General features: G+C 36.0%; 2 protein-coding genes across 2 annotated transcripts in view; both read left to right on the top strand.

The window, feature by feature from the left end:
- Positions 1-2,788: 2,788 nt before the first annotated feature.
- On the top strand, positions 2,789-3,157 carry LOC137033152 (helix-loop-helix protein 2-like). Its single transcript, XM_067405302.1, has one exon. It carries the CDS (start codon positions 2,789-2,791, stop codon positions 3,155-3,157), a length of 369 nt encoding a protein of 122 aa, XP_067261403.1.
- A 13,276-nt stretch (positions 3,158-16,433) lies between these two features.
- LOC137032502 (vang-like protein 1) overlaps positions 16,434-18,648 on the top strand; it is a 173,288-nt gene continuing 171,073 nt past the window's right edge. The window contains exon 1 of the mRNA XM_067404261.1: positions 16,434-16,576. The gene's annotated coding sequence lies outside the window, so the exon portion shown is untranslated. The remainder of the gene's footprint in view (positions 16,577-18,648) is intronic.

Here is an 18,648-nt window from a genome sequence, read left to right as displayed (position 1 = left end):
AGAAGTGTCTGGGCCAGATGATTTTTGCTATCTGGGTCTTGTTTGCATAGACGTACAAACTTACCCGGCCATGCAAGTGCAATGCCACTAATAACCTCCCCGGTCACCTTAGCAACGAACCACGCAGAGTATGTTTTCGACAACGTTTGACTTGCCCCGACTTCACCAAACACACAAAAAAAAAAATCGTCCACATTGAACAAATTTTCCAACTTTTCCGCTAAGGAAGTAATTGTAAGCATCCAAACTACGATATGCCTTTACTGCTTCTTTCGTGACGCACTCTGTCTCAACTAGATGATACGTCTGGATAAGTTACTTCAGGTAAACGTTTAACGTTCTGAGTGAAAAGTTGTCGCCTCAGTGTTTGATTTAAAGGGTCCGGTAATTCCACGTTATCATCTATTTTTAGTTTTTGTAAATATCTTAATATCAAAAAAAAAATTTGCGCTAGTCATTTTGTTTTGACAGCTTTGTGATTTAAAAATGGCGCCACCGGAAATGCTTAAGGACCAGACATGCGCAGTAGCATTGCAGCGCGTTTGTTTTTGTTTACTTCCTTGAAATGGTCTATAAGCAGTGACGACGGATAAAAGAAGTGGGTATACGCCGTATACCCGCGCATACCCTGCACTACACTACGCTATGTATATACAGATAGCAGCACTGGCTGCGAGATACGTGTGGACGTGCCACAGCCTGAGAGACAGCAGGTGAATGTGTGTGTGTGTGTGTGTGTGTGTCTGACCGTCTGACCTCAGTGTGTTTCCCTACCGTCCACCACAGTGACCCTCGTGTGTGTGTGTGTGTATGTTAAAACACTGGTATCAAATGTTCAGACATGTTAAAAACACTTAATTTAAGTTTGTTATGTTGTAATATTTGATAGTGTTATAATATTTAATAATATTTTCTTCTATTATACAGATGGTTTTATTTTTGTTTTATGTATATGATTTGGCAATATTGTATTATTTACAGTCATGCCAATAAAGCAATTTTGAATATATATATATATATATATATATATATATATATATAAAAAAAAAGGGGGAGGAGAGGGGCAAGAGAAGAAAGTATGATGCGAAGGGGCGGTGTTAGACAACACCACCCCACAAATATATTCCAGCCCTCTGTCATTCTGAACAGCTTTTACTAGAAATATTCTCTCATACCCTGATCCGTTATAGCCTGATCAGGCGACGGAGCTCTAGCGAAAGAGAAGGATTTAACGGAGATGGTTTTCGATTAATGGGCTGTTTTATCGCCAGTTGATTCTCAAATAATCGCAGTGCCGCTCAAGAAGACTGACAACATTTCACTACTTTTTTCTACAATCTTATCGACAGAGCAATCTCTATTGTCTAGAGTCTGGGGTCACGATGCATCACCCCCATATTTTTATCTCAAGATCGAAGGCATCATCCATTATTTTTACAAACGAAAAATAGTGAAAGGCAGAATTACTCAGCATCACAATTTTGACAGAAACAGATATCAATTTGTTATCGGAGGATCACGAAGTAGATGAAGAAATATAATATAACACGGCGGGAAGATGCTCAATGCAATAACTTACATAAAGACACGAGGATAGAGCAAAGAGTTGGACAGCTTATAAAGGACAAGGTTCTTCTTTCTGGAGCTGTCTAGTGCATAACACGGTTTGTTCATTTATTCATTTATAACTGTCGTATTATATGTTTTTTTCTACTTGTATTCTCTCAGAGGTATAGTGAGGTAACATTTATTATAGATTATAAGGATGTTAATCGGTAATTTCAGTATTCGTGTTAGTAAAATGTTTAGACTTTTGAGTAAGGCTACAGTTATTTTGAAAACTGTTCCGCGTAAATGCATTAACAATTCACAACTTTTACTTTACACCTTTTCTTTTAAGTTATGAGATTTAGAGTTACTCTGTATAAATATAGTTCACACACCAGTCATTAAAGTTTTTCATTGCCTTTTCACATTACACTTTTTTTTTTCAAAACTTAACAAACATTTAAAATGATTCATTTAAATAAATAAAACATGTAGATGTTGTAAATATAACTTTTACAACGTGACTGTCCTTTATCAATTGTGAGCAAGAATTTTTGCTGATCTAAAAGCAAAGTTCCCACAACAGATGTTAACCTTTTGAACCATTTATTATTCTGGTTCCATTTTGTCCTGTCAGGCAGCACGCGCCAAGCATTATAGTGTGACAGATGGATGACTTTAATTGTTTAATTTCCAAAATGATCATATTTGCATTTAATATTGTAGTCTTATATAGGAAGGTTCAGAAAACATATTTAAATAGACAACGAAAAAAGTTGTGCATTTGCGAGGTCCATTTGTGTGTGTTATTAGACATGCAAAAACAGTTATATTTTAACAATAATGTAATGGTGTTGGCCTCTTTTAAAAAGATTTTAATCAAATGTCAGACGCTTACATTTGAAACGCGCATTTCTCCCAATAGCTTTAGTAGTATACAATGTTTTAAATGTAGGCCTACCACAATATTTGCTATGCACCTTCTACAAATACAGTGTCACGACCATTCATTTTTTGTGAGAGCTGTTATGAAAATGTTATTGTTTATGTGTGCGAAGAAGAGAAAAAATGGTGGGGAAGATAAACATAGAAACAAAGAAACGGCAGATAAAGAATCTTGAGAGAGAAAAAAACTATGGAAAAATAAAATTCGTTTGTTGTTTTATTGACTTAATTGTAAGTAAGCACGAAGTATTTGTGTTTCAGGACTAAAGCACGGTGAACCTGTTTGAAACTGAAAATGATGCTGAGTCCCGAACAAACTGATTCAGATCTGCCGTGGAGCCAGTCAGACGCTGAAACTATGCTGAACGATATAAAGGTTGGCTGCATCACGGATGAGCCCATGGAGGGAGAGGGCAAGACGAAGTCTCTGGCCCCGCAAACCCTCAGCAGGGAGGAAAAGAGGAGGCGTAGACGCGCCACAGCCAAATACCGTTCAGCCCATGCCACTCGCGAGAGAATCCGGGTTGAAGCCTTCAATGTTGCCTTTGCCGAACTGAGGAAGCTGTTACCTACCCTGCCCCCTGACAAAAAGCTGTCCAAGATTGAAATTCTGAGACTAGCTATTTGTTACATTTCATATCTAAATCATGTATTGGATGTTTAGCAGAAGGTCCATATTTATGATGAGTTGCCTAACGTACTCCAAAGGAGGGGGGGTTATTTTCGGCAAACAACACAGTATCCTAATTTCGCAGTTTGTGGTCTGACATTTTGGCTTTCTGCGCTACCAACATTACAAGTGCAATTGGAAGAGTTAGAAACCACGTAAGATGGCTACCACCCAAGTGTTCATTAGACAGGTATTAATGAATTTAATTAGATATTATAGATTAGAGCGAAAATAATTTGAAAAATAATTTTGAAAAAAAAAATGGTGATTGCTCAAAGAGTCGTGAACCATTTAAGACTGTGGTCCCTGCTTTAAGCTATAGGCTACACAGAATAAATGATGCAATAAGGTCGAGATCTGGACTTAGAACAAATTGAATAACTTATGTTATTATATGGACACTCCAATGTAGAGAATTTTTTTCTAGCTCGAAAAAAGTACAGGGATAACCCGGCCCGGTCGCATCACTCTGTATAATAGTGAGGAAAAAACAACCCCTCTCCCCTAATAGCTGCTGTGTAGATGTAGTAGTTGTTCAATCAGGAGGAAATTACGCATAAGTGCCACTTGAATTATGATATCGTGACCATAACCACTCGTATTTAAATATTTATTTGTTATTTATTATACTTGTTGAATATGTTTTCATATGATTCACGTCATTTTAATTAATTCATTTATTTATTTATTTTGAAAGATTGTTGTTTAGAATAATGTACGTTGGTTGTAGGCTATGTAGGCTAGTTAAAAGAAAAGTTACCGTGTGTTAGACTTTGTTATTCAGTAACGATGAGAAAAATGTTAAGCATCAACTTGCACATTTAGTGTTTATTTATTTGATATATCTATACATTTTGTGATGCAATTAGATAAATCTGCTGTTTTTCCTTATGAGTTTGTCATGCATAGAACAACGAATTTATTACAACGAAATCTTTTTTGAATAACTGGTATTTAAATCATGGTCCACTAATCTTGATTGAATTGTAGGCCTATGACTAGATAACAGACTGGCATATCATTGTATGACCAAAAATTACATCGCAAGTCACATTTTCTTTCACGTGTGTTCACGTGCTGATATCTGAGATGTTTATATTCATCACCACACTAAAATTATACAATAGGCCTTAGTTACATTTCGTTATAGTAAGTTATTTTTTAGTGAAAACATATCTGCTATCCAAAGATCTTTCTTAACTTTTCAGGGTCGTGCCCTTTATTGCTATATGCACATATTTTGTAGTAAAGTCGCTGTGACAGCCGTTTTTTTTTTTTTTTTTTTTTTTAAGGTAGCCTGTTTTGATTTTCATATTTTGTTGTGTATTCGTTTATCTTTTTAAAATAAATTAGCAATCAAAACATGTTGATTCTTTAATCACAAATGACGAATAGCTAATAAAACAAAATTTATTTATTAAATTTAATAAGATTAAAGATAATACGATTAAAGATAAATGTGTCAAGATATGTAAATTCAGTGGATGAAGAGTGGTCAGTCACGTTAGGCAGTGGAGTGTGGGTTTTGCTCTATGTGTGTTTGCTCCTTGTTCTCCCTCTTGGCTGAAAGGCCGTTTCCCCAGAGAGGGGGCAGGTGTTACTCCAGACGAGCCAAGACAACCAAATTACTGGCCGTCTGGCACCTCCCGTGGGAAACACACACACACACACACACACACACACACACACACACACACACACACACACACACACACACACACACACACAATTTTTGTGAATTGTGGGGACATTCCATAGGCGTAATGGTTTTTATACTGTAAAAAACGTATTTTCTATCCCCCTACAATACTAATACCCTTAAACCTACCCATCACAGAAAACTGTGTACATTTTTAACTTTCTCAAAAAAATTAAATAAATAAATAAATAAAACCTCACTCTGTATGATTTATAAGCCTTTTGAAAAATGGGGACATTGGGTAATGTCCTCATAAGACACCCTCTCCCATGCCATTATACAAATTCCTCAAGGTCACAAAAACGTGCGCACACACACACAAAGAGAGAGGGATATTTATACTTATTTATACTTACCATTTATACATACACATAATACATTTATATATACATAACATAGCAATTCAATATGCCATAAGTATAAGTAAAAAGCCTATGCTAAAACATGAAGCAATTAGACTATTAGCATAGTTTATCTGTAATTTTCGAAATGTTTAAAAAACTGAAAAATTGAGAACATAATTAAACATTATTTACTTACATACAAAAAAAATATTATCAATGTTCAGTGATTTTCTGACAGTGGATGGAGGTCTTTTGCTGTTATCCTTAGGTTCTCTTTCACCTCTCAGGATTGTCTGTTGTGTTCTTAGAGTGATCATTGCAGGATGCCCTCTATTAGCGAAAGTAGCAACAGTCCAGAATTTTATACATTTGCAGACATGGTATCTTACAGTGGATTCATGAACACCCAGGTCTTTAGCAAAGCTTTTGTAGCCTTTTCAAGCATCACTGTAATGGACTTTGTAAAGGTCCTGTGAAAGCTTTTGGGATCAAGGCAAAGTCCATACTAACTGCATTTCCCAAAAGCATCATGAGCCCAAGTTGATCGTGAAGACCATTGTCACCAATGTTCTTTAGGATCAACTTAGCTCACAATAATTTTGGGAAACACATTCCACATTTTCTTGAGAAGAACAGATTTGTCAGTAACCAGACTTTGTGTGCCTTTATTTACAGGGTACTTGTGGAACCCACACTTCCAATCTCAACTCTTTACTTATTTTTTTAGGTTAACATTTTTTTTCAGCCTGCCGTGTCAATAATCACCCAATGTCTTCAATAAAAATTTGAAAAGTACTGTTTGTGTGTTATTAGTTTAGTCAGATTTTATTTTTCTATAATTTTGACATCCATGAAGATCAGATCATATTTTTTGAATAATCAATGCAGAAATGTAGATATTTTCAAAGGGTTCACAAACTTATTCTTACCACTGTATATATAAAACAAGCAAACTAAATTCTCACATCCAGAAAGAATCAGTATAGTTACCCCAGACTCCCTTGTACAGTGGTTTCTCAAGCAAACGACAGGAATATATGTTTGGATCACTCATTCAAAACCTCAGTTCTCTCTCTGACCACAGTGTTTGTTACCCTTATAAATGTACAACACTTTACAGTCAGTTGTTTTAGAAGCATCACTTTCCTTGATAAAATATTTTGTTATACTGTTTAATTTACATTTTCTCTTCACTTGTTGACAATAACAGAACATTTACACATACACAACAGCACTCAAATTCATACACTGGCTCAGTGATTGAATGATAGTGGTTAATGCAACTTCGTAATGTCTTGAGACCAGAAAGGATTTAAAAGAGCATCTCTTATAATCCAAGGCTTAACATGCTTTTTCCAGACTATAATTATCTATGTTTATTGTAGGCTGATGTCTCTAAAAAGATTTGACAGTACAAGTAGTAGTGCATTATAAAATGAATACAGTGTCATATAGCAAACATAACACTGGTTTCAATAAAATTATGGAAAGAGAACAGAATAGTGTATTTCTTAATTGTGGAGGAAGCCACAATTAATTTGTCATATAGTATTCTAGTGTTAATTTCAGAAGCAAAGAATAAAGAGAGTTGTCTTTCCAGTACATTAAACACATGCCAGAAAGATCAAGATCAAGCACAGTGAGTAATTAGCTTTTTGTCAAACTTGTTGTTAATGCTATATTCTGTGTGGATTGAATGGGTTTAATTTAGCCAATGGTGTTTTAAATTTGACTGAAATTATGAAAATTTAATGAAATGCAAAACACTCTAAATTAAAACTAAATCGCATGGACAAATGCATCACCCACTGATAGTTTATAATGACTTTTTAATTGTTTTGACTTCATTGAGGAGTATTTGTGATAAACAGCCTATCCATTTAGTTAATTTGTGCCCATGCTGCAATTCCAAAACATACCCTAAACTAAAACTGCCAGCTGTAGCTCTTTTTTGAGTGGGTAACAGACTGTGAATGTAGCCAGCACATGTGTGTTTGTTTATGAGAAAAGGCCATATTGCTTCTTCACCATGGATTATGTAATGGCAAAGACATACAAGTGACCATATGTCAGGAAGTGTACAGATGGCCAAGAATTCTATTCACTATTGTCCTGTTTGTGGGTTCTCACACCATCATAATTCAGGTACACTTTTCTAGAATTCAGAATGGGACAAATATACATAGGAACACATTCCCATTTGTTCCAAGTGAAGCTTCTTGTCTTCTGACTAGATAAACACAAGAAGAAGCAGCCATATGTCCACATGACTTAGCACTTAAAATGCAGAAGGGAGTGTGTGAGTCTTTCATCTTCCTCCATTATAATTGTGCTCTGTCTTCAGTGCCTAAAGCCCATCTCCCAATGCATCTTCAGCCTACCCCTTTTCACTCAATCCCTTGATATCCATCAGAAGTGTGCATTGTAGAGTGAGTGTATATGTGTATTGCACTAGCAGTGAGGTACAAAGGCAGATCCATGTGTTGAAATGTGGCCCTGAGGATGGGCCACATTATGCTTGCCCACTTCACCAGCAGGGAACCAGGCTGGAGCTGGCTCATGGCCCTTTGTCTCCAAACAAATGGAAATACACTAGAGTAGAGAGAGTGAGAGAGAAGGAGAGAAGAGAAGAAAGGGAATACAGAAAAAAGAAGTCAGTCTGTTCTCATTACCTCGCATATTGAGAGCGACACGCTCACAATACGTCAGTGTCGGATAGGCGCTGTCTTATTCAAGCTCATGCTCAGGCCATCTGTACACACAGCACGCATGCATTATCACATACAGCAGTCAACTCCCTGTAAGTAAAGTAACTTACAAGCTTTATTTTTATATCACTAAATCAAATGGCAAAAAGTATGTTTTTCTATTAGCCCCATATATATATATATATATATATATATATATCTATATATATATGTATACACCGTTCAAATGTTTGGGATTTTTAATGTTTTTGAAAGAAGTTTTGTCTGCTCACCAAGGCTGCATGTATTTGATTAAAAATACAGTAAAAACAGTAATATTGTGAAATATTATTACAATTTAAAATAACTGATTTATTTTGAAAATATTTTAAAATGTAATTTATTCTTGAGTTGGCAAAGCTGAATTTTTTTAGCATCTTTACTCCAGTCTTCGGTGTCACATGATCCTTCAAAAAACATTCTAATATGCCAATTTGCTTCTCAATAAGCATTTAATGTGTACAATTATTGTACAATAATTGTAATATTACAATAATTGTATTTTTTTTTTCCAGGATTCTTTGATGAATAGAAAGTTCAAAAGAACATTTATTTGAAATATAAAATTTTGTAACATTATAAATGTATTTACTGTCACTTTTGATCGATTTAATGCATCCTTGCTGAATAAAAGTATTAATTTCTTTCATTTCTTTTCAAAAAAATAAAAAATAAAAATTCTCACAGACCCCAAACTTTTGAATGGTAGTGTATAATGTTACAAAAGCTTAGTATTTCAGATAAATGATAAATAAAATAAAATTATTTTGAACTTTCTATTCATCAAGGAATCCTGAAAAAAAGTACACAACTGTTTTCAACATTGATAATAATAAGAAATGTTTCTTGAGCAGCAAATCTGCATTTCTGAAGGATCATGTGACACGGAAGACTGGACTAATGATGCTGAAAATTCAGCTTTGCCATCACAGGAATAAATTACTCTAAGATATATTCAAATAGAAAACATTTATTTTAAATTGTAATAATATTATATTACTGTTTTTACTGTATTTTTAATCAAATAAATGCAGCCTTGGTGAGCAGACAAAGCTTATTTTAAAAACATTAAAAATCTTACCAATCCCAAACTTTTTGAAAAGTATATATATATATATATAATGTTTGTGTGTGTGTGTAGTGACAATAAAGACATTTAGACATTTATTTCTGATAAATGCTCTTCTTTTGAACTTTCTATTCATCAAAGAATCCTGAGGAAAAAACAACTGTTTTCAACATTGATAATAATAATAAGAAGAAGAAGAAGAAGAAGGAATGTTTTTTGAGCAGCAAATCAGCATAGTATAATGATTTCTGAAGGATCATGTGACACTGAAGACTGGAGTAATGATGCTGAAAATTCTTATTTCTCGCATTTCATCATGTCCCTGAGGCAATTCACTGAATTTGTACTTAGAAAATATTTAACAAAAAGTGCACAGTGTCTATATTTTGGGCAATATTATAAGTATTCCTTTGTGATACTTTCTTGTGAAAAATATTTTACTAAAAAAAAATGCTCTATATTTTATAAAAAACAGACAAGTTATGTCCCTCAGTCTGAACTCAACCCCGTCACGCCAACCATTCTCCATCTATAATAATTTAGACTCCACCCATATGTGACACCATTCTACAAAGTATATGCAATATTATTTAATTGCTGCCATATATGGTCTAGTCTCCTACACTACAAGAGCAGCAGTGGCTACAAACCTCAACCCCATCATGTTTTGGGGTTTAAAACTTTTAACTTGTATATATATATATATATATATATATATATATATATATATATATATATATATCAGGGTTTCAGGAAAGATATACTTACCAAAATCATGATAACTATTAATTTTGTTATAAATAGAATATTTTATGGAATCTGTCCACTTATATACTTATATATATAAAATTGAAGGTGATGTCTCCCTTCAAACCATCTTCAACTCCATCACACTATTCTCACATAAATATTTTTAGAAAAAATAAGGAAGACAATTAAAAATTAAAGCATTTCTTGCTGAACTGACATGTTAAGGACTAGCACTTGAACATCTAAATTTACTTGAACATCTAAATTGAACACTTTTTTTTTTTTTTTTTTACAAACATTAAGATACCACAGAGACAATTTGTTTTTAACTTCAGTCCAATAAAAATGTCAAAATGATCATAAATGTTACATTTGTAGTTATAAAATTGTTATGAAGGACACACAAGCATTAGGTAGATGTTTGTTTTAGGCTATAGCAAGTTTTGTGGAAAATACTACTAAACCAATCCGTTACCGGGTTGAGAATAAAAGGTGTTTAAATTTGAAGAAATAAAAAAAACCCTGAAAATAATAAAAGGTCTTTAATGCCTGAGGTTGGAAAATATGATTTGTTGGAGGTTTGATATGTACCTAATGATGTAGAGTATTTAGAAAATTAATTATATGTAGTTTGAAAAAATATTGAAATAGTTCAATATTGAAATAATAGTTTAAAAATCACAGAATCCCAGGAATTACACATTTTCGCTATAAAGCTTATAAACAGGGAGAGAGTCATCCATCTCTCGGACACCAAACTAAATGATCTCTTGGGCCCAAACAGGCTGCTGAATAGCGACCATCTGCACAATGACTTCTTTAAACTTGAAAGACGTGTGTTGTAGACAGCCTGAGCATTCTTTTAAAAACTGAAAAGGTGTCATCCACACTTCCCTATACCATTTTATAAGCAAATGTTTCGGTAGCCTATAGCCCCTTTAAATTTCTCCAAAATAAAGTTGGGTATTTTTTTAACAGAGAAGGCAATAAGTAATCTGAAGGATTTAAAGAAACTTTGTGATGAGTCCTGACGAGATGGTTAAAACATTTTGATAATAGACTACTTGTAATATTATGTAATATAATACATGTAATATTTGTCACTTCAAGGATCTAACGACATAAAATGGTCAAATAGCCTATGTAGATCTTTCTGAAATTACATCTCCCTCTGTCGGTCAATTATAGTTGTTGCATATTCAAGCGCTATGCCCTAAACATAGACACGCACTACATGCATTTGTCCACAAAGTTGTGATCTTTGCTTATAAAAGTGAGTGACATTTGTTGTTGACATTTGTTGTCTGTACTAACAAATTTATTGATGTTTGCGCATTGTCTTCAGAAAGAAAGAATCACAAAACTGCAAATAAACGTGAATGGCTGTAACTACACTTCATTCCAGTTATCATTCACGTAATCATTGCAGTCTAAGATTTCAGAAGTTGGCCAGGGATTTGGCATGAATAATTAAACAGTTGTAATGCAACTGGTCTCACCATAAAAAATAAATAAATAATAATAATAAAAAAAAAGTCAAAGGTCATGAACTCAGTATGACCCAAGTCCTTAATAATCAGTGTTATGCATGAAATGATATAAAAAAAAAATAAAAAAAATCACTGCTGAAATGAGAAGAAATAAATCTGCTAGCGTCTGTTGACTAACTTTATAGAAATATGACCACAAGCTTCAAGTGTACTATTATCATTAAAGGCATTATTTGTCACATTTGTTATGTTGACTTATATGGAATGCCAGGTCTGCCGAAATTAAAAATAAATAAATACATACATAAATAAATAAATATACGAAGAAATGTAAAAAAATAAATAAATAAACAAATAAATAAATAAATATATAAATAAATATACAAAGAAAAGCAAAAAAAAAAAATTATACATTTATTTCCTTATTTATGTATATTTTTATTTTTTTATGTTATTTATTTATACATTTATTCATTTCGATTTCAATTTATTTCCACATTTATTTATTTATTTCATTTCTACATTTCTTTATTTCGACATTTCTTTATTTTACATTTATATATTTTTATATTTCTTTGTCCATAGGGTAATGAGGAGGGCGTGGTTTACCTCAGACATAGCAATCGAGCTCAGAGTAGACGAGGGCGAAGCGTTGAGGCCACAGTGACACCTTGAACAAATGAACAAATATGTAAATAAATAAATGTGGAAATAAATAAAAATCAAAATTAATAAATATATAAATAAATAAAATAAAAAATAAATAAATGTGGAAAAAATAAATATATACATAAATAAGGAAATTGTCACAGTCTGTTTAGTTTCAGTGTCAGTTTATGGACTTTGTTTTCGTTCTGTGATCACATGTTCTGTTTCCCGCCTTAATCATTAGTTAATCTGTATCACCTGTGTCTAGTTAATCATCCTTGTTATGTTTGCTATTTAGTTTGCACCTGTTCACTCAGTCCTTGTCCGTTCACCATTGTTGTAAGTTGTGTTGCTTTCCTATGCCTGTTAACCTGTGGATTACGTCATTAAAACTAGTATTTGGATTTATACTCCTCGTCTGTGCTCCTTCCTGCAGCAAACCGTAACAGATGAACGGACCGCCCAAATTTGATGAACGGGCTAAGTTCATCACTGTGGCACAGGAAAGCCACAATTTTTTTCATTTGGCTAGACAGACCTCTTTGGAGGATGAAACCATCAAGAACCTGTTCTGGATCGGGGCCAACCTCTACCATGCCACCCACCTTCCAGACACCACCGGACTTAGTTGGAGGGAAGCCGTATTTTGGTGTCTGGAAAGCGTGCGGTCCCGATTCAGAACCCGGCCAGACCCAGAGCCCAGCCCGTCACCACCGCGATTGACGACGCCTGTATCCCCCGCAGACTGGAAGCTTCCGCCTGCCGCGACGCTAGAGCCTACACCCGAGGACAAAGAGGTGGAGCTCAACATCGCCCCTGAGCCGAAGAACCACCAGGAATCTGACCAGGGGCGTGAGCCGACATCATCGTCCATCGCCGTGGGAGTCCTAGCGGAGTTCGAGGGGATGGATGCGAGCCCCGCCCATACCCCCGCCACTGAGAGTGAGCAACAGTTGGACAGTTTTATAGAGAGTGGTGAGAAAAATACTTTGTATCCCTGCATTTCCAATGATTCTGATTCTTCGACAGTTCTATCATCCCCACCCAACCTCCCTCTCCCACCACCTCAAATAACCAGTAAGGACACTTCATCTTTGGGTTCCTGTGCCACTTATTTCCAGAGCATCGCCAAGCCTGTCACCCAGCCATCGTCACCTCCCATCATTCCCACTGACTCACCTCATCCTCCTCTCAGTGGTGAGGCCTCATCATGGTCCTGCTGGGAGGTCACTCCTTCTGGGCGTCAGGAGTCCGTGGCTCCGCCTCCTGCCTCGTCGTGCTCTGTCCTGCCTCGACCCGTCAGCCTGGCTCCTGCACCTACACTCCTCCTCCCCTCGACTCCGGCTCCGACCATCGAGCATTCAGACTCACTGGGCTCCCTCGGTACGTCGGCTCCCCCTGGGTCGGACGTCGCCAAGCCTCCGCTGCGGACTTGTGGGCCGTACGCTGCTGGAGCTGAACTCTGCAGTAGGACAATAGCTGCATCCCAATTAAGAGGCTGCATCCTTTGAAGGCAACAAAGGTCGGAATGAGCGTTGTTAAATGGGACAGTCTAGCCCAGGGATAGGCAAGTTCAGTCCTAGAGAGCCGCTGTCCTGCAGAGTTTAGCTCCAACCCTGAAAAAAAAACCTTCAGCTGCCTTAGTAATCCTGAAGAGCTTGATTAGCTTGTTCAGGTGTGTTTGATTAAGGTTGGAGCTAAACTCAGCAGGACAGTGGCTCTCTAGGACCGAACTTGCCTACCCCTGGTCTAGCTGGAGGATTGTTCTTGTTGTCATCTAGCAACACTGTGACAGCTGCTGTTGAAGAGTGGCAGTAACTTTTTATTTATTTATTTATTATTATTATTTTTTTATGTTATATTAAACTGTCTAAAAACAAAAGTTTTTTTTTTTGTTATTATAATAATAAATGTTTTAAGAATTATAAAATTATTAACTATAATAAATTATATTATTATTATCATAAATATTATGGTATAAGGATAATTAAGAAAGTTCATTTCTGAGGGGAAAATAAATAATGTCAAGGCCAATATAAACTCTACATTTTGAGTTCATTGAAATTAAAAATTTCAGTTAATACAATGAAGATGATTGGTTTAATCAACAGAAACTCAAAACATTATGTTATCTGAACCACATTAATTATCTAAGGTGATTTGACAAAAGAAAAAAATGTTGTGATAACAAATATATAAAATATTTTTTACAGTGTACTTGTTTCTGTTTGGTATTGTAACTTGACTTGACTTGACCCTTAGCAGGACTTGACTTGCTTGGTTTGTGTGCACTGTGACTTGAGACTTGCTTGAGACTTGATGGTAGGGACTTGCGACTTACTTGTAACTTGAACACATGTGACTTACTCCCACCTCTGGTAAAAACATGCTAAAAGTTTTTGAGAGAGTAATACTTTAGCTATTTCATATGCAAAGATGTTAGCCAATCACAGCAGTGGGCATTTACACTGAAGTCTCACAGACGACACACCCCTTAAAACAGAGTGTTCAAATCAGAGGGCTAAAATCAGGGCAGGAAAAATGCAATTTATTAATAAATTATGATGATTTTTGATGTAAAGAGCATACTAACATTATAAGTGCACCCAATGAAACATTATAAAACAATAAAACAACACAGTTCATGACGCCTTTAATTCCTTTATTATCCGGGTAATAGTTGTACTAATCTGTATTCCTCTTGGATTAGACATGAGTGTGTTTTTGTTCATTCTGTGTTCATTCTCATCTGAACTTCTGCTCATTTTAAGTTCATTCTCACCTGTACTTCTGAACTAGCTGTTTTTCATGTACATTCATATTCTGCTGTTTTTGCTCTACCTGCTCTGCATTGCGTTACAGCCCCTTCAGGGATTTTGCCCTGTATTGCTGCTTGCAGCTATACTTTCCCATTGTTTTTGTATAATCCTTGTTTTTTATTTATTTGTTTTATTTTATGTATGTAATTCATTAAAGGAACACTCCACTTGTTTTTGATAATAGGCTCATTTTCCAACTCCCCTAGAGTTAAACAGTTGAGTTTTACCGTTTTCGAATCCATTCAGCCGATCTCCGGTTCTGGCGGTACCACTTTTAGCATAGTTTAGCATAGTTAATTGAATCTTATTAGACCGTTAGCATCGCGCTTAAAAATGACCAAAGAGTTTTGATATTTTTCCTATTTAAAACTTGACTCTTCTGTAGTTAAATCATGTACTAAGACCGACAGAAAATGAAAAGTTGCGATTTTCTAGGCTGATATGGCTAGGAACTATACTCTCATTCAGGCGTAATAATCAAGGAACTTTGCTGCCGTATCATGGCTGCAGCAGGCGCATTGATATTACGCAGCGTCTCTCACATACGTCTCCATGGTTGCAAGGCACGTTCCCTGTGCAAGCAGGGGCTTACGGGCGCTGCGTAATATCATTGCACTGCTGCAGCCATGGAACGGCAGCAAAGTTCCTTGATTATTACGCCTGAATGAGAGTATAGTTCCTAGCCATATCATCCTAGAAAATCGCAACTTTTCATTTTCTGTCGGTCTTAGTACACGATTTAACTACAGAAGAGTCAAGTTTTAAATAGGAAAAATATCAAAACTCTTTGGTCATTTTTAAGCGCGATGCTAACGGTCTAATCAGATTCAATGAACTATGCTAAGCTATGCTAAAAGTGGTACCGCCAGAACCGGAGATCGGCTGAATGGATTCGAAAACGGTAAAACTCAACTGTTTAACTCTGGGAGTTGGAAAATGAGCCTATTTTCAAAAAAAGTGGAGTGTTCCTTTAACAATAAGATAAGGAGAAGGTGGCTAAGTGAAAAAAAAAAAAAAAAAAAAAAAAAAAAAAGCTTTTTTACAGCTTGATTATATAAATGTTTTTATTATTATTATTATTATTATTGATGACAAGGACATTTTAAGATATGGAACTTGCAGGATGTAATAATGATACAAAACCCTCTTATATGCCAAAAGACCAAGGAAATTGATTTTTCATGTCATGACCCCTTTAATTTCAAACCCTGTCATTTGGTATATTGTTTATTATTGGTGCTATACAGTGCATTATTTTTGTTCTGCATATTCTTTTCTTTATTCCTAGTTACCTACAGTAGGTGGGATATTGCTTATTATTGGTGCTATACAGTGTATTATTTTTGTTTTGCATATTATTTTCTTTTCTTTTCTTTTCTTTTCTTTTCTTTTCTTTATTCCTAGATACCTACAATAGGCATTAAGCTACTCACTGCAGAGCCATGGGTGGAGTATAACCTCCAGCTCCGTCTCTCTGGAGCTCCAGCTCCCCCTCTCTCGACCTACTGTGGGCATGATGGGTGGAGCTGCATCCTCCAACCACACCCTAACCCTACCCATAACCCTATCTCTCCACTCATTAAGCAGGTTAAGCTCCACCCTCGAAGTCCAGAGAGGTGGAGCTGGAGGTCGTTTTGCTCTGTAGTGAGCACCCCCTAGTGCGTCATGTTTGTACTGCACTTTCTTCTCACTTCTAAAGGAAGCACTGCCTCTCAGCAAATACCAATGTGTCGAACTGATTCTACCTCAAGAATGTCGGTCACTTTCAGTGTGGGACGTGCCCACGAATTAAATATAAAAGAAATTCGTTGTTCCATGGATCTCCATAGTCCAACGATTCGGTAATGGTGAGTTGTTTTGTTTTTTCGACGTTGTCCAGCATGCTTTCTCGGTGATCACGATAAGCATTCTGCCGCCGTGAGTTTAGCTTGCTATAGAAGTGCTATGGCACTTATGAATTCTCAATCTTGTATTGTTTCGATATCCTCTCCTTAGCTGAATATTAAAGCTTTTCCCGTATTTCTTTATCAATCTTACTCTGTGTAGGTTAGCACATGATTTCCACCAGCTAAACAGCAGAACACAACTGCCCATGTAACGTTACGCTCTACAGTGATTTTTACCTGACTGAAATTGACATGTTTTACTTGCAGCACTTTCCCACAATTACAGTTACAGTGAAACATAGTCGAAAATGCGCAGCTTTGAAGAAGACTTCTCGGTGCGACTTTACAGATTCTAAATTCGTCTCTTTGGGGCCAGTAGCCTATTGTTACATAGTTAACATTTTAACTGGATATTTGGGCACATAGGAGAAACACAGTCATAGGTGTCGCTGACACGATTCTTACGTGACAAGCTGAAAGTCGCTTCTTCCCTTCCAAACTTAATTCTCTCTTGTTTGGGAAGGGTTTCATTGTTTTACAGCGGACTTTCCTTGGTTTATGTCGGTTAGTCGAAGGGTATCTATAATAAATTTTATGGTTGGAGTAGGGCAAACGCTTGAGGCCTTGAACAGACCTGGGTTTTTCCTAAAGCGCCCTCCATTTGTTTAAGTTGCGGCAGGCTACAGGTACAATTGAGAGACGGTAAGCAAACGGTTATGGGTTTCTCGTCATTTAAATAAAACACATGCTTGAGTTAAAGAATGTGGAAAAAAAAAAAAAACAAGTACGTAAGTAAAAGGCTCATTTTGAAACATAACTGACTGAATCTCTCATCTTTGTCATCTTTCTCTGTGGCCATTTAAAACATTCCTGCAGTCATTTCCTGAAGTTCAGTGCTTGTCATATAAAACACTGTGGTAGGCTAGTGTTTTGCTGGAAAACGTGCACAACTTTCGACCAAAGTTAAAACCAGGTTTTTCCTCATCATCCTATAAATTATGTAACACTGCCAATATAGTTTATACCTGTGCTTGAACCTCTGATGACTAGAAATGTTATGATAATAATCTGTACAGTTTACACAGGATTACACAGGACTGTGAAAATGTCTGTTACCTACCTGTCATGCAGCTACAATTTCAAAGCAATTTAATGATGGCTGTACCCTTTTGTGTTTGAAAGACAGCAATGAGATGCCTCTTTAATGGCATGTTTAAATCCCATATGTTTGGACCCGGTTTCACAGACATGGCTTAGGCTAGATTTAGCCACGATTAGGCCTTAGTTCAATAAGGACATTTAAGTAGCTTTTATAAACATGCCAAAAAAAAAAATACTGGTTTGCATCTTGAGACAAAACAATGCATGTTGCTTTCAGTTAAAACGGCTCAAAAATACATGGGGGATAGTGTTGAATATAAGCTGTGGTTTGTCACACAGAGAAGTGGTGCTCAGCCATAACACTGTAAAGAGATTACAGTATTTGGTAAAAAATTTCCCCCAAAAAATCACATTAACTCATGAACATTTGTCCTTTATAATAGGGCTGCACGATTAATCACATGCAATTGTCATGCGTGTCTCATCGGTAAAGCCGGTTCTGTGATTAGCGGTAAATGTCCATCACCTGCTTTCAAATGGAGCGGCACTTAATATACAGAGCCGTAGTTCGCGGACAAGCTACGCAATATCGCGTTCATAATCGCAGATGAATCGCCTTCGATTATGAACACGATATTGCGTAGCTTGTCCGCGAACTACGGCTCTGTATATTAAGTGCCGCTCCATTTGAAAGCAGGTGATGGACATTTACCGTTAATCACAGAACCGGCTTTACTGATGAGACACGCATGACAATCTCATGCGATTAATCGTGCAGCCCTACTTTATAATATTCTTTTTAATCTTTGAACATTTTCTTTTTAGAAGTACAAATTACAAATCTTGACCTAGAGGTCATGAAGAAGAAAAAAATAACCAAGATCACCAAAGTCCTTAGAAGTTATCTCCTGGGGACCATTTGTATCTATAGC

The sequence above is a fragment of the Chanodichthys erythropterus genome, chromosome 12, assembly GCF_024489055.1.
Source record: "Chanodichthys erythropterus isolate Z2021 chromosome 12, ASM2448905v1, whole genome shotgun sequence".
Lineage (NCBI taxonomy): Eukaryota > Metazoa > Chordata > Actinopteri > Cypriniformes > Xenocyprididae > Chanodichthys > Chanodichthys erythropterus.
Note: the sequence above shows the minus strand (reverse complement) of the source record. Positions and strands in the feature narration are given on the sequence as shown.

Excerpts from the sequence above, each read along its gene's own strand:
- LOC137033152 (XM_067405302.1), top strand. The coding sequence starts at position 2,789 with ATGATGCTGAGTCCCGAACAAACTGATTCAGATCTGCCGTGGAGCCAG.